Here is a 15,828-nt window from a genome sequence, read left to right on the forward strand (position 1 = left end):
TTGGGTTCATTGAAAGGAGCTGATAATGCCTCTCTTAAAGCTAGCCTGTATCCCACAAGCACAAGATGCTGCTGCATTGCTGTGCCACTCCAGGATCACCCCAGGATAGGAGTAGTGGCAAGGACAAGAAGTTCGGACTTAACGTAGGGGGTAAGGATGGGGGTGGTGGTTCTGACTTGGTCAGATTAATGAAGAACAGTGACAAAGGGTGGAGAGGAGAGGGGTTTGGAGAACAGATCAGGAATGCAGTTTTGGCCATGTTAATTTTAACTTGCCGGGGGCAGCCAAACGTCCGAGAGACAATCTGAGATGCGAGACACTTTGGGATGCAGGATTGGATGGTGAGAGTTAAATAAAGAACAAAGAGATGATAGCTGAAAATGTGTAATGCTGACCTGAATTTATGGGCTAGTTTATTACGGGTTGCCAATGATCTGACCAGAAGATATTTAGGTTCTTGTCTTATTTCAGGCTACAGGGTTAGAAACCTCAGAGAGTTCAAGGTCATGAGAGGACCCTCGGGTTATGTGGCAAGGACACTTATACTGAGGACAATATCAAAATGTTAAGATTTATCTTTATTAAAATGAATGAAAGAATAATCAAAGATCTAAAACATAAAGTCACAAAGCAGTAATACAATTCTAGGGCCCATGGTGCTTACATTTCTATTCTAAAAGACTACCTAAACTGACATACTTATACCCTTCCCTGAAGACCTGGTAGTGGGAGACACAGGACCAGCCTCATCTCTGGCATGCCTGATGAATTCGATGGTCCAGGCTTCCCAAGTTGGTAGGGATCAAGCTCAAGTGTTGAGTAGTTAAGCTATATTGCAAAGCTGAGCTGATAGCTTGATAGAAGATAGGAAAGAACGATCACCTGCATGGTTGTTTACCCTCTTATAGGGTCCTGGCCCTGCCTTAATCAGGACCCAAATCCTGTTTCTTCACCCAGATAAATCTTCGGCTACACTTACTCCATAGGTTAACATATTATGACATGTACTCATACATATTAATGTCGATTATCTCATCCCTGAAACCATTATCTTTGGCCTAAATCATGACTTCCATGTTCTGTGGTGTACCCTGCAGTTACCAGTCTGTTCCAGACTTATGGTAAACACATTCAGTTCTTTGTTCAGTTCCCCACTCAGTTCCCCAAAGTCAAAAGGGGTAACCGGTAGGCCATTTATCTATGCCAAAGTTTACAAACACTTATGCTAACTTGCTCTAGCTAATCATACAGGATACAGGCCTGTAGGTTCCTTGTGTTACAACCATTATGAATAATATAGACTGAAATTCAGCATAAATAAAACCCAAGAAAATAACAATATAATCAACCAAACCGATGAAGAAAACACTTTATGCAATACAGCAAGCTAGCTGACTGGCCCTATGGGCTAGAGTGAGCAGATGAAATCATCCAAAGAGAGACTGCAGAAGGAGAAAACAAAAAGGCCCCAAGGACAGAGCCCTATGGAACCCTCACAAAAATGGGTGGAAGGAGATGTTGAAGGAATGGATAGAGGGGTAGAAGGAGAACCTGAAGAGGACAATGCCATGAGGGAGAGGAAGTGATTGACAGTGTTAAAACCAGCAGAGACATCCAGGAGAATGAGGTTGAAGAAGAGGCACTGAGATCTAGCTGAGAAGGGTGTCAGAAACCTCTGTGAGAGCAGTTTACGGTGTGACGCAGGCAGGAGCCAGACTGTAGGAGATCCAGCATGGAGGTGGAGGAGGAGAACATTTAAAAGCAATGCTTATTAAAGGCTTTTTCAATAAGATAACAAGTGAATGGGAAAAAGGAGAGGGTATGGCAGATGCATCATTTTATTTCAGTAAATAAAGGTAACATTTTTAGGTACCCACTATAACACCATTTTAGACAGCCATCATGAAGGCCCCTGGGCACCTTAACAAAAATAGCTGATTGTATCATTCTGGTACAGATGATACACGAAAACTAAACGATTTTAAAAAATCCTCAACACTTAATCTAAGAAAGGAAAAAAATCACAGGCAATATTTAGCACAACATACCTATTAGCTAGATCCATAATTCTATTAAAATTACAGTAAGATTTGTAAATACAGGGACATCGCTACAGAGATACTCTGAGTCACATATTCAGGCGCTAAGGGTCTAATCCTGAAAGGTACTGAGTGCCTTCAGCTCCTATTTACTGCAGTGGAAGTTGAACACCGGATTAGGCTTTAAAAAGGATCCATTTTTTAAGGTTTGCAGTTGCTGAAGTACCTTATCAAGGAAATGTCATGTACTGTTTCTAGGAGTGAGAGCCCTTCTGGGCACTGTCAACTTCCTGGAATTGGAGCTAAAGCTCATGTAGCCATTTGCATGAGAAGAAATGTTCTTGGTTCTCAGCCGAGCATCCACGGCCCCCTGGGGTTCACCAGCCCTTTCAGGGGGGCTGCAGAGCCCTGTGGCTGAAACCCAGTGCTGGAGCTGGGAGTGGCACGGGCTGAAGCCGGTATCCCCCCTACCCCCCAAAGCCGGGAGCAGCGTACAGCTGAAGCTGGCAAACCTCCCTCCCCAAGCCCGGAGCAGTGCGGGGGCTGAAGGGTGGAGCCCCAGTGCGCCCCCGCTGAAGCTGAAAGCCGCACTGGGAGCCTCCCGCCACGCCCATACACGGCCCCTAGCTACTCCGTCCCTGCACCCTGAGCTACTTCCCTGCCTGCACACAGCCCCTAGCTACCCCTCTCCCTGCACCCTGAGCGGTTTTCAAACTTTTTGAACCGAGTCTCCTCTTTGAGTTATATTTTTTGATTGCGTTCCCCCGCAGCCCAGACAGGCTCGGTGGCCTCCTGAGTGAGTCAGGGGGTGGAGCTGGCGCTCCTTCCCTGGACCCCTGCTGAGCTAGGTTGAGCCCTGCCAGCCCTTGCCCCCTCACAAATAGAAGTAAAACTATGCCTTATGCCCAAGGGTCCCCCCCCGGCCTGGAGCCCCAAGTTCCCCCTCCCCAACTGGGCCCCAGCATTTTTATAGCATGTTGAGGGGGGCCTCAGCAAGAAAAAGGTTGAGAACCCCTGAACTAGAGGATGTGTGAACATTCAGGGCCCAATCCAAAGCTCACTGCAGTCAATGGAAAGACTCCTGAGGATTGATCAGGCCCTTAAACACGGATGTGTAAAAGGAGAATTCTAATATCAAGAATAATGAAAATTAGACTGTCAGTTAGGACCTATTCTGCTTTTTCCTAGTTTGAAAAGAACTTGATAACTTGTGAATTTTCCTATATAAATTTTGTCTCAGCAATGTTGTGATACATATATTAATTAAATGGTAAAATTATTTATCTTGGTCTCTAATATATATTTCTACATCTATGTGTACATATATGTACACACATTACTATTGTTATTATAATTACTTTTTTTCTTCTACACTACATCCAATTTAAACACTTGCACCTACGTGTGTGTGTATTACATATTTAGAGAGAGAATTACAGTATGTGTGACCTTTGTAAATAAAAGTTATCACAATTAAATCAATCAACAGGACACTGAACAGCTCACACCCCCTAATGGCTGCCATAACAGATATGAATCAGTCTACAGCATATCAGATGATATTATTTCACACAGATGGCATTCGGTGTTATAGTGCATAGGTTTTAAGATTTGCAAGAGCAATAAATAATGTATTTCTATTTTACTGAATCAGAAGTCTGTAAATTGTAGTACAGATGGAATTATTATAATACAGAATTTAGAGACAAAGGAGACTGTTTTCTTGACTAAGACTATTTCTCGGGAGTCTTTAGAATGGGATAGTATTAAATGCAATTCTTGATTATGGAGCACCATCTAGAGGAACATTGGTATGGCATAGGAGTAAAATGAAATGGTATCAAATTGAAACAAATAGCAAAAATGCAAACTAAGATGCTCCAGAATATCATAACTATTTACTTAATAGCCACCAAGACAGCAAGTTATAAAACAATGTAAGTTTTGAGAAATGTTTTTTGTATATGGCATCATAGTGGTCTACATAAAGTATCTATATTTGTTTTTCCCTGAAATTCAGGCACAACCTTCTGAGTATTTATCAGTTGCAATACATTAAATATGCTGCTAAAAATTCATATGAGGTTGTGATGTTTGATGTACACTTTAAGGAAGCCCTGTACTGTTTTATATCCAGGCATTGGTCACCACCATTGTATAAAGAAAAGGAGGACTTGTGGCACCTTAGAGACTAACCAATTTATTAGAGCATAAGCTTTCGTGAGCTACAGCTCACTTCCTCAGATGCATATTGTATAATACAAAGTACAAATTCTTAAGTTCCACTTAAGTTCAGCATATGTTCAGAAAAATAACCTGTAAACATAACAGCTTTTATTTTGCTATGACTTAAACCATATGCAAATTTGACATTCACATCAATTAAATAAAATCAGTTTTTCACTTTTAAAAAGTAAGTATGCTTGTGTAGGAATTTCTCCTGCTCATTTGATTATATTTGCTAGGTATGTGATATGCAAGGTAGACATGTACAAAGGAGGATGGTAAATGTATAAAAGCATTAAAAAATTATTATTTTGTATACATTCTGTAGCCTTTAAACTTCACATGGACACATATACCTATTTGTAAAAACAACAAGGAGTTTGGTGGCACCCTAAAGACCAACAGATTTATTTGAGCATAAGCTTTCGTGGGTAAAAACCTCACTATATATCTAAGAGTCAAGGCAAATCCAGATCCAGATACAGACATACACCCATTTTTATATATTTAAGGATGGAGGCAAATCTTCTCCCTAGCATGCCTATTCAATTCTACTCTAGACAACAGGATTTGTTCAAGCTTTGATTCATTTCTCCTCTCAGAGCTGACCTGGACAGGATATAGCCAAAGATGGCCAAACTATGGCCCATGGGCCGCATCCAGCCTATGGGACCGTCCTGCCCGGCCCCTGAGCTCCTTGCTGGGGAGGCTAGCCCCCGGCCCCTCCCCCACTGTCACCCCTCCCCCACAGCCGCCAGTGGCGCAGCTGGCTCCATCGGGGCGGTGTGGCTTCCAGGCCTGCCGCTCTGAGTGGCATGGTAAGGGGGCGGGGAGGCTGGATAAGGGGCAGAGGGTCCTGGGGGGCAGTCAGGGGACAGGGAGCGGTTGGATGGGGCGGAGGTTCTGGGGCGGGGGGAGGGTCAGGGGATGGGGAGCAGGGAGGTTAAATAGGGGGTGGGGTCCCGGGGGGGGTAGTTAGGGGCAGAGGGTCCCTGGAGGGGACAGTCAGGGGACAGGGAACGGGGGAACGGGGGGGGGGGAGGTTGGATAGGGGGTGAAGTCCCGGAGGGGCGGTTAGGGGCAGGGGGTTCCAGGGGAGGGCAGTCAGGGGAAAGGGAGTGGGGGGGGGAGGTTGGATGGGTCAGGGGTTCTGAGGGGGGCAGTCAGGGGGGCGGATAGGGGTCAGGGGGCCAGGCTGTTTGAGGAGGCACAGCCTTCCTTACCCGGCCTTCCATACAGTTTTGCAACCCCAATGTGGCCCTCAGGTCAAAAAGTTTGCCCACTCCTGCCCTAGACCTTCACTCACATGACAAAACAAAGTCTTATATCTTTCAAAAACACTATTTTTTGGAAGAATGTTATTTTTAGAGCATATTAAGACAAGAAAGTGATGTTACTGACTAGAGACAAGTATAGTGCATGTTGATGCCATGCATAGCTGGGCAAATTTATTTTGGCTAATAGTAAATTTGCCAAAAAATGCATTTCTTCAAGGAACCGAAACTATTTGTGAATTCAAGTTGAATTCGGTGAATAGTTTCGGTTGGGAAAAAAAAAGATTTTTTTTTTCAGAAATGTCAACATTTTTTAATCCACATTTTGTTTCAAAAATGTCATTTTGAAATTTTGATACTTTTTGTTCAACCCAAACAAATTTGTTTTGGCCACTGAAAAATGGCTCAGCTTTAATGCTGTGCCATCTTCTCCTCATAGCACTATTAGTGAAATTCAGTCCTGATCTGGTTGGCATGTTTTGAGCAAAGACACTCATTTGAAATATACGGTGGTGTCAATTAGACTTGAAAAGTTGGTGGAATTCTACTATATTACAGTGGAATTCTACTATATTTAGACAGACCATCCTGCTGAGATCAGAGCTTTTGGCCTCTATGTTACAAATAGCGTTGCATGGGTATAACTGAGGACAGAATGTGGTCCGTTCTGAGTAAAGTGCTCAACAAATACATTTAATTGATAATGTTGGAAAATACTTTCAGATGTCATGCTTCCAACAAAGAGGGCTGGACCGTATGAGAGACATGAACCCCCCTGAGGAAATATGCTTAAGTATTCCAGGCCCTTCCACGCCTTCCCACCCCACATGAGGTTATTTAATTGAAAACAAATGGACAAATTCTGCTGCCCTCATTTAGTCCTTTGTAAATCCAGTATAATTCTGCTGCAGTCTGTGAAGCTACTCTGGATGTGTATAGCCAAGCCACGCACAGAGTGTAATGTATTGGGTGCTGTCCCTAATGATTTCTATCTTAAGACTGTTTCACCCGATTGAGCATTCCCATCGTTTTGTTCCTTCTTTATGGAATTTGATCTTCATTCTTCATTAAAAGTAAAACTTTCAAAAGGACCTAAGTGACTTAGGAACCCAAATCCTATTGAAAGTCAGTGGTAATTAGGCTCCTAAATCACTGTTATGCTTTATGAAAAATTTAATGTAACTGTTTCATCTGTACCACATGATCATGTGGAAAGTACTTTCTCCACGCACAAATGCTTCTGCTGACACGCTGCTGGGTGGGGAGGAGGCCAGAGGCAAGTACTTGTGCTCCACATAGGATATGCCTTTCCGTGAACTGGTATGGGGAAGCAGGCATGGTTTCAGGAGAAAGGGGAAGTACCACCAGCTAAACCCACCCATCAGCTGCAAACTACAATGGGGAGGGTGCAGAATTAACAGCTTTACGTGGGACATAAATTCCACAAGAGTTTAGATCAGTGGTGGGCAACCTGCAGCCCATCAGGGTAATTTGCTGGCAGGCCGTGAGACAGTTTGTTTACATTGACCATCCGCAGGCACGACTGCCCGCAGCTCCCAGTAGCTGCGGTTCGCCGTTCCCAGCCAATGGGAGTTGGGGGGAGGGTGTAATTATTAGACTTGGTCACATGGTGCTACATGGCTTTCTATGACCTTTTTCTCCCCTTATCAAAATGATCCTGCAGATATCACTGCACTGCTTCAATTTTCCCCATCTCTTTCCAATTCCTAAAGAATCAGTTGATTCCAACATTCCATCTCTCCTCTTTTCAAATGTGGTACCCCAAACACCTACTTTACAACTGAAAAGCTTTAAAGAAAAATAAAATAAAGGAGAATGTAATGAAAACTGGGAGAGGTAAACTTCAGGTAACTTCTTTCAATTTCCCCCTCCCCTTTGACAATTTTGCTCTCTCTTGCTTAATAGCAAAAATTATCATGCTAATTAATGTTCATGTTCTTCTTTATCCTTCCATAATGCTGCTCCCATTAGTCCATTTGTATAACAAAATTCTAATGTGGAGCAATTTGCATAAGTGGACACTGGCATGGCACCTTGCTGTGGCTAAGAGACTCCCTGGTCCTCCAAAATGTGCTGTTTCTTGGATGAGGAGGAGCCAGAAAGAAGTGGGTCATGGAGCTGCAGTTAGGATCCATTGGTTTTAGTATGCCTGGGGAGATGGGGGAGGCGGGGAACAGTGCTCCAGTGGAACTAGGGACAAACTTGCAAGCAGGCATCACTCACCAGAAAGCAAAGACCACTTAGGATGAGATTCATGGGCATGTGCAAAGCAGCACTGTGGAGCAATGTGAAGATGTAGTGGCTTAGAACCTGCCACATGAAAGAAAAGATTCCAAGGGCTGGAGGCTACCCAGAAATAGTCACCGCAACAATAATCTCTTGGATTGGAGGCTGGCCAGGGGCGGAGCTATGCAGTTGCTAGTAGGGATGTAAGTAATGATCGATTTGTATTTGATCTGTACACATTGTGCCATGTTCCAAATATCTGTACTCTGTGAACATGAATTAACAAACGGTCATGTGATTATTTAGGTGATGCTTTCTTGCTGATGTACTATTAAATCTGAACATTAGGGAATACTATATAGAGTCTGTGAGTGGCAGGTTTGTGAGTACAATGACTAGGAATCCTGTGAAATCATGCAGCATTTGGCAAGAGACCTCCATTTTGAATGTGTGGGAAGCATATGAGCAATAGAAAGGTGTGCCTGGCGTGGGCATTTTTTCAACCTGTATTAGGCTTTCAGTTTAAAGCCCACTGAAGTTAATGGAAAGATTCAGTGGGCTTTAGAATAGCCCCTATGAAAATAATTCTGCCAAAGCTAAATACAGAAATGGCAAAGCCACTCTCTGTTGTGGTGGTGCAGTTTCAGGGTATTTTACAATTGCCATGGTGAAGTAAGTGCAGATCAGGCATGCAGAGATATATTAAGCCTGACACATCAATCAAATGGTTGCCAAGGAAACCTGTCATGTTCAAAATGAAATAAGCTGGGTGATTGTTGACACTCAGAAGAAGGCCTGGGCCATGAAAGGACATGGTGCTATACAATGCTCTTGGTGAGATGTTTGCATGTGATATGGATCTATATTCAACTTTGGAAGACAAGGGATTTGTTATATTGCAGAGTATTCTCAAACCACATTATAATATCTCATCTGAGTTTATGTTCAATCAAATTCCTGACATCTGTGAAAGAATATGCCTATAACTATTAATGCTGGAGGCGAGAGAAATATTACCTATGTTCTTCACCACTGAAGCACAGCTCCAAAATAACACAACATGGTTCTTCATTAGTTTTCCTGTCTCCTATGTTGATAACTAATTTAACAGAACTGCAGTTTTGCACTCTCTCTCTCACAAGCGCAGGTACAGTGACTTTCAAGAGTTTTTTGGGAAATATTGAAGAAAAAAAAAGTTACAGAGAGGAGATAATGTTGGAAACTAACACCAAAAGCTAATATTTACAGTTTGGTCTGTTTGTGCACAGCTTGCATCTCTGTCAGTAATGATGCTTTATCCAGCCACTATTTATATCTGCTATCAAGAGCTACTGGGCTGGAAGCTTCTTGGCTATTTTAAACCCCTAGCATTAGCAATTTCTATACTACCACTTATACAAAAAAGTCTATGCCTACCCATCAACCAGTTAATTCAAGATGCTGTAACAACACGGAACTACTATGTTAAAATGTCTCATAGAAAACAAACCAGCTTGGAGTGTGAACTGTGCAGAGCAACCAAATGCCATAAGTCTGATTCCTTCCCAGTGGACTATTGCTGAAACTAGGGGAGATAATACTGAAGTCATCTGAAACTTAACAGGAAAAAATTAATGTAGGCCAGACTGCATCTCTGTAGTAACAGCACTGAGGGCTTTGAAACTGTACTTCACAAAAGTTTTTAAACTATGCATAAATCTAATGAAAGCAGAAACAATTAAATTGTTTCTCATATTTCAGCCACGCTGAAACAGAACACTGGGATTCAGCTACTTGTGTACTAGATCCATGCTCTGTTATATTTTTTCATATTTTTTCTTGGATGGCAACTTCTCTAATGTCAAAGCAGCCATTCAAAGCATTGTTTAACAAGTACTGCTACAGAATGCCAAATATGTCAAAATACAACTTCAAAATAAAGAATTAAAAGGTTATTGACTTACTCATCAAGAAACAAGTAAAGAGAAGGTAGGACTATGGAGATGTTCCCACAAAAATATAGAGGATCTGTAGTGAACAGCTGTCATTTTATCTGACAGAACGATACATTTTGGCAACCCCATAAAAATATAAAGCTATCAGGTTTTGACATCTTTTGGTATGGCAAAGTCATTTTCTGAAGCTTTGCCAAGCCATGTTTCCTATGAGAAATTATCTGCTGTCCTTGAGGATCTCTAAGTTGGTTGCTACTGTACCCTTCTTCCTCAGAAGGTTGCGAGCCTTTTTTAAAAAAAATGCAATTTAACAGTAATGTCTGTTTTCTTGAACTCTGATGGCAAATTATTTTTACTTGAGTGACTAAAGATAGCCTAACTGTGGCCCTGATTCTGGAACTGGATGAGGGTCGGTGGACCCTGGCACCTACATGGAATCTCACTGACTTCAGGGGTTGGCCCACACTGATCCGACTGCAGGACTGAGGCTGGTCTGAACTTCAGAACTGCTGAAGACTTGCAGGTCCAGGTCCTATTTACTCCAATGGGAGGAATGAGTGCTCAGCACCTTTGACGATCAGACCATTTATTTAGGTACCTATCCTTAGGCTTCCAAATTTGAACATTTTGGCTTGAATACCTTTATTTAACAGTTATAGAAGATAGTATATCACTACAAACATATTGTGGTATTATTTATAGGTCTGTTTAAGTTCTTTATATTGTCATTAGAAAACACTAACATGCACATTGTTGTGTATCTTAGTTTAAGAAAACTCTGAATCATGACCAGTGCACACTATTTTTTTAAATTAATGCTTATTTCCAAATGGCTGCTGTATTCATGCTATCAAATGATCAGACATTGTCTTCAAAGCCCTGTTTATCAGTAGCAACTAGTTGGTAACCAGTCAAACAACAAAAATAATCATGACAAGGTGGGTGAGATAATATCTTTTATTGGACCAACTTCTGTTGGCAAGAGAGACAAGTGTGTAAGCTCAAAAACTTGTCTCTCGTTGCCAACAGAAGTTGGTCCAATAAATGCTATTACCTCACCCATCTTGTCTCTCTCATATCTTGGGACCAATACAGCTACATACAAAAACAGGCATCACACCCATAAAAGGAATCCCTATTACTTTGGACTGCTGTTACCACTGCAGCTAAGCTTTACCTCTTTTCAGGTTGGCTAGACTAGATGACCTAATACTTTTTTCCACCTCTAATTCACACAGTAGTAAAGTAGAACAATAATTGAATCTCATGAATTTCAGTCTTATATGTTAAGGGCTGAGTCACGTCTGTTCTTGGCCGTACTCTTTCTAACTACTTCCTTGTGTGGGCAGCAGGATTGTAATGTACTTCTGTAATCACACTTCATCTGTACCCCAGTGCTTGAAATACCTGCCTCTTATCCTAGAGGTGCTTAAAATATTATACATACTTTGTAAAATGCTTAGAGATAAACAGGTATTCATATAGATGTGTAAACATAGCTCAAAAAGGGACAACTGAACTTACACACTTTTACGTTTTAAGAATGCGTAAAGGTCATTTCCTGGCAAAACACTGTATTTTAACCATGGGGAAAGACATGCAGATCCAAATGGAAGGCTCCTTTAACTGAAGCAGTCATAACATTAGGCATAAGCGGATTAAACAGTTGCTTAGGGCCCAGGCAGCTCAGGGCCCCCCCGATTTAGTACAACTCCCCAAAATACCATTCATCTTAGTTAATGTGGGCATTTTAACACGTGTACATAAGTGCTGTGTGGGCGGATTGTGCGGCCCGGGAAATGATACAATTAGGTCACTGGCCGGACTCCACGAGAACAAATGGTGGAGTCTCTGTAACTTGAAATCAGCCAGAGGTTATGGGCGTGCGGCAGACAGATGAACACGATGGCCCCTTCTGGCCTTAAAGCCTATGTTTAGAGGAGGATGGTCCTGCTTAGAGCCCCCAGTGGGCAGGCACCGCCTCTAGCCTTAAAGCCCTGCCCTAGCCGAAGGCCTCCGCCTCCGCCGGGTGCAGCCGGCCCCAGGATTCCGAACCCGGCGGCTCGGTCAGGCTGCGCTGGGGCCGGCTCAGCCCGAGCTCCCGCTGGGCGCGGTCGAGGAGGCGCGCCGCGGCGCGAGGACGGCCGTCCGGGCAATGCATCAGCCAGCGCGCAGGAGGCGCTGTGTGCCAGGGGTGACAATGCCGGGCCTCAGCACCGCCCCCCGCGGGGGAGGGATCGAGTCACAGCGCGCAGGACGCAGACCCGGAAGCCGCATAGGGCCGCGGCATCACCGAGTTTCCGGAAGACTCTTACCAGAGCGTCTCTGTCCAGGCACGTCCTCCGAGTCCGTCCTTCCTTCCGCTTGGGCTTTCCCCTGCCTGGGCGGCCGCCCCCGAGTGGTGGGCGGCGGCGCTGCACCCTGCTCGGCGGCTGCCTGGGGCCGGGATATCTATGGGGCGAAACGAGATGCAATGAACCCGAGAGCGAGCGAGACAGCGACGAGCGCGACGGACACACACCGGAGCCGCTCCATGGGGGATCGGCCGCAGTAGGAGCGGCTCCCCCCGGGTACGATCCGCCCCTGTCCCCCCCTCGGGCCTCTGGAGGAGGATGGCGACAGCGGCCGCCCCGACCCAGCTGGAAGCCGGTGGGTATCGCTGGCGGGGGGAGGCGGGCGGCGCTCCCTGCCGGGTGTCCTCCTTGTAACCGCGTCCCCTTCTTCTCCGCAGAGCTCTACTACCTGATCGCCCGCTTCCTGCAGTCCGGACCCTGCAGGAAATCCGCCCAGGTGAGCGGCCAGCGCGGGGCTCCGGCCGGGCCGGCCCCGCCGCCAGGGCCAGCGGGGGGACGGGGTTGGGCGGCTGGGGCGGCGGTGCCGAGAGGGAGGTTTTCCTGTCGCCACACCGGACTCACGTCCTTTGTGTCTCTCCCCAGGTGCTGGTGGAGGAGCTGGAGGCGCACCAGGTAGGGGCTACGGGCGGGCAGGTGGGAGTCGCCCGGCCCCGCAGCGGGGCCCCCTGCGGCTCTCGGGGACGCTTCGGGCAGCAGCGGGGACGGCTCGGGGGTTGCCCTGCGGCGGGCGCCACTCCGGGTGCTGCCTGTGCGGGGGTGGGCAGGGCCTCGGAGCGGGGTAAGGATCATCCCCGCCTGGGGCCGGGCCGTGGAGCGGCTGGGGCACCGGGGCCGGGCGGGCTGGGACCGGGGCTGGGGGAGGTGCGGGAGAGGCCGTGCCTGCGCTGACTGCCCCCTCCCCCGCCGCAGCTGATCCCCCGCCGCCTGGACTGGCAGGGCAAGGAGCACCGGCGCAGCTTCGAGGATCTGGTGAGTGAAGTTTCGCTCCAACTTCCCCGTAAGTTCCCCCACCCGGCCGCCGCTCCCCACCGTGGGGTGAGCGCTGAGCCCCGGGGTGGGGAGGGGCGGGGGGCGGCCGCCTCGCTGGGGGTGGGGAGCGTGGGGGGAGTTACTGCCCCCGGCGCGTGTGTGCGGGGGGCTGCGAGCGAGGTGCCTGTTGTGGAGGGTTATCTGAGGGCACGAGAAGGAGCTGGCGGGGGGAGGGGGGCTGGCGAATGGCACAACGCTTAACAAGCTGTAGTTCCGTGTGTGGGAATGGAATCTGCCTTCTGATTGGCTGCAGCTCCAAAATACGGGAACTGAGGAGAGGGCCAGTGTTTCTGCATTTGGGGGCGGGGAGGACACCATGGCCCTGGCACAGTGAGAGGCTGGGGGGCAGCCAGGGGGACAGCTGGAGTCCAAGGGTTACTTACTGCGGCTGAGTAATAATCCTGTGAGCTGTGGGCCCCTTGTCATTGATGGTGACAATACCAGCAACGCTTCTTTGGCCTTCTAGGATTTCAAAGCGCTGAGGTGCTGTCACCTTTAAATGGGGTCTAAACAAACCTTTTAGCAAACCTACCAACTCCAGTGATATTTCCACTTTTAAAAAACAATTCAATGTAAATAGTTTCCCCCTTTTCTTCTCCCCCCACCATTAAAAACAAGTAAACATTGTCCTGCAGTGCTGGAAACCCAGCCTTCACAGCCAACACTAAATGTCTTGTATGTGAAACCATCCACAAACAAATGACACTCTGCATTGATTGCTCTTGTCCCAGATGAGAGGAAATGCTAAATGTAACCAAAATATAGTAACAAGAAAATAGATTATTAGAACTGAAAGAACTTCCCTGAAATCCAATGTTACTGGTAAGGTAAAGAAAGTTTACAACATAAGATACTGCAATAGCTTTTTAACAACCTCAGAATGTCCCCTGTGAAGTAACACAAAGCATCTGCAGTTTTCAAGAGGGGAACTAAAGGCAGGTTAGTTGTTTAAGTGACACACAGGAAGTCACTGGACAGAGACAAAAAGAAAAGGAGTACTTGTGGCACCTTAGAGACTAACCAATTTATTTGAGCATAAGCTTTCGTGAGCTACAGCTCACTTCATCGGATGCATACCGTGGAAACTGCAGCAGACTTTATATACACACAGAGAATATGAAACAATACCTCCTCCCACCCCACTGTCCTGCTGGTAATAGCTTATCTAAAGTGATCATCAGGTTGGGCCATTTCCAGCACAAATCCAGGTTTTCTCACCCTCCACTCCCCCACACAAATTCACTCTCCTGCTGGTGATAGCCCATCCAAAGTGACAACTCTTTACACAATGTGCATGATAATCAAGTTGGGCCATTTCCTGCACAAATCCAGGTTCTCTCACCCCGTCACCCCCCTCCCAAAAGGAGAGTGAATTTGTGTGGGGGGGTGGAGGGTGAGAAAACCTGGATTTGTGCTGGAAATGGCCCAACCTGATGATCACTTTAGATAAGCTATTACCAGCAGGACGGTGGGGTGGGAGGAGGTATTGTTTCATATTCTCTGTGTGTATATAAAGTCTGCTGCAGTTTCCACGGTATGCATCCGATGAAGTGAGCTGTAGCTCACGAAAGCTTATGCTCAAAGAAATTGGTTAGTCTCTAAGGTGCCACAAGTACTCCTTTTCTTTTTGCAAATACAGACTAACACGGCTGTTACTCTGAAACCTGGACAGAGACAGTATTATGATTCAAGGGTTCCTGGCTCTGGCCTATTTTCAATCCATCACACCACACTGATGTAATTGACTGCCTTATTTAAACAATAAATCCTGTACAAGGTCACTTAAATGTTTCAGGAATATGTAGTAAAAATATGAAATGTTTCATATTATAGTTATCAAATCCAGAGATTCCATGTGCAGAGACACAAGGAAATCAGAGCAAGTGACTCGTTCCCTCTAGAGATGTTGGCTCCCCTCTGCAATGAAGCTACATGTGGCCTTTAGGCCCCTGGAGACTCTCTGGGCCTGATCTTCAGAGGGGGTGGCACCTGAAGCTCCTGTTGACTGCAGATGAAGTACTTGGGCTTTCAGCCCCTGGAGACTCTCAAAGTCTAATTTTCAGAGGTTGCGGGCATCTGCAATTCCTGCGGACGGTACATGCAGTTGTGGTGGTTCTGTATGGAAGCAGCAAAGACTGGAAGAAATGAGTCGGTTTTCATTGTTTTTGGAGGGTACAAGTGCCCCTCCCCCATGCACTTTTAAAGTTACCAGGAGTTACATACAATAAAGCTTGGCACCAATATATGACTTTGCAGTTCAGAATTATGTTAAATCATTATTATTAATTTTCACAACACCCATATTTGGCATGTGTATGATCTTGACTTGCCCTGCCTGTCTATCAGAAACTGAAGATAAGTACCTGTTTCCCTTCCAACCCCACAAATTATAATGATCATGTGGAAGGGTGACATGGTATTGCTCAAACTTTACTACATTTTTATTGACTGAATAATAAGTTTTTCATGCGGTAGTGTCCCCTAGAACAGTAACTTTTAAGTTAAACTAAAAAATGGGAAGTCTGCCTTAGAGGGGACTTACAGCATCCATACCTCGTGGCTTTTCTTTTCCCTAAGCTTATGGAGAGTTGAAAGAGACTATAATACTCCATCTAACCTCTGTCAGATGGTAGCCTGGCCTGATATTTAAACTGAAAGAAAGGGAGTAAGTACTGTGGTGAATAAAACTTCAGTGCAATATTTTTTTCTAGGGAACCCAATATCT

The 15,828-nt window shown here is 45.6% G+C and overlaps 1 protein-coding gene and 1 long non-coding RNA gene across 2 annotated transcripts in view; one reads left to right on the top strand and one right to left on the bottom strand.

Annotated features, from left to right (window-relative positions):
* Nucleotides 1-12,171, bottom strand: part of LOC311526396 — a 30,827-nt gene extending 18,656 nt beyond the window's left edge. The window contains exon 1 of the long non-coding RNA XR_014712999.1: nucleotides 12,036-12,171. This is a non-coding gene — a long non-coding RNA (uncharacterized lncRNA). The remainder of the gene's footprint in view (nucleotides 1-12,035) is intronic.
* Nucleotides 12,172-12,178: 7 nt separating this feature from the next.
* BRWD3 (bromodomain and WD repeat domain containing 3) overlaps nucleotides 12,179-15,828 on the top strand; it is a 91,729-nt gene continuing 88,079 nt past the window's right edge. Inside the window, exons 1-4 of the mRNA XM_084639372.1 lie at nucleotides 12,179-12,369; nucleotides 12,452-12,510; nucleotides 12,657-12,686; nucleotides 12,984-13,043. Of these exons, the coding sequence (XP_084495498.1) occupies nucleotides 12,333-12,369; nucleotides 12,452-12,510; nucleotides 12,657-12,686; nucleotides 12,984-13,043 (186 nt within the window). The 5' untranslated portion in view covers nucleotides 12,179-12,332. The remainder of the gene's footprint in view (nucleotides 12,370-12,451; nucleotides 12,511-12,656; nucleotides 12,687-12,983; nucleotides 13,044-15,828) is intronic.

This window comes from Lepidochelys olivacea, assembly GCF_965140295.1.
Source record: "Lepidochelys olivacea isolate rLepOli2 genome assembly, chromosome: 9".
NCBI classification, from domain to species: Eukaryota; Metazoa; Chordata; order Testudines; family Cheloniidae; genus Lepidochelys; species Lepidochelys olivacea.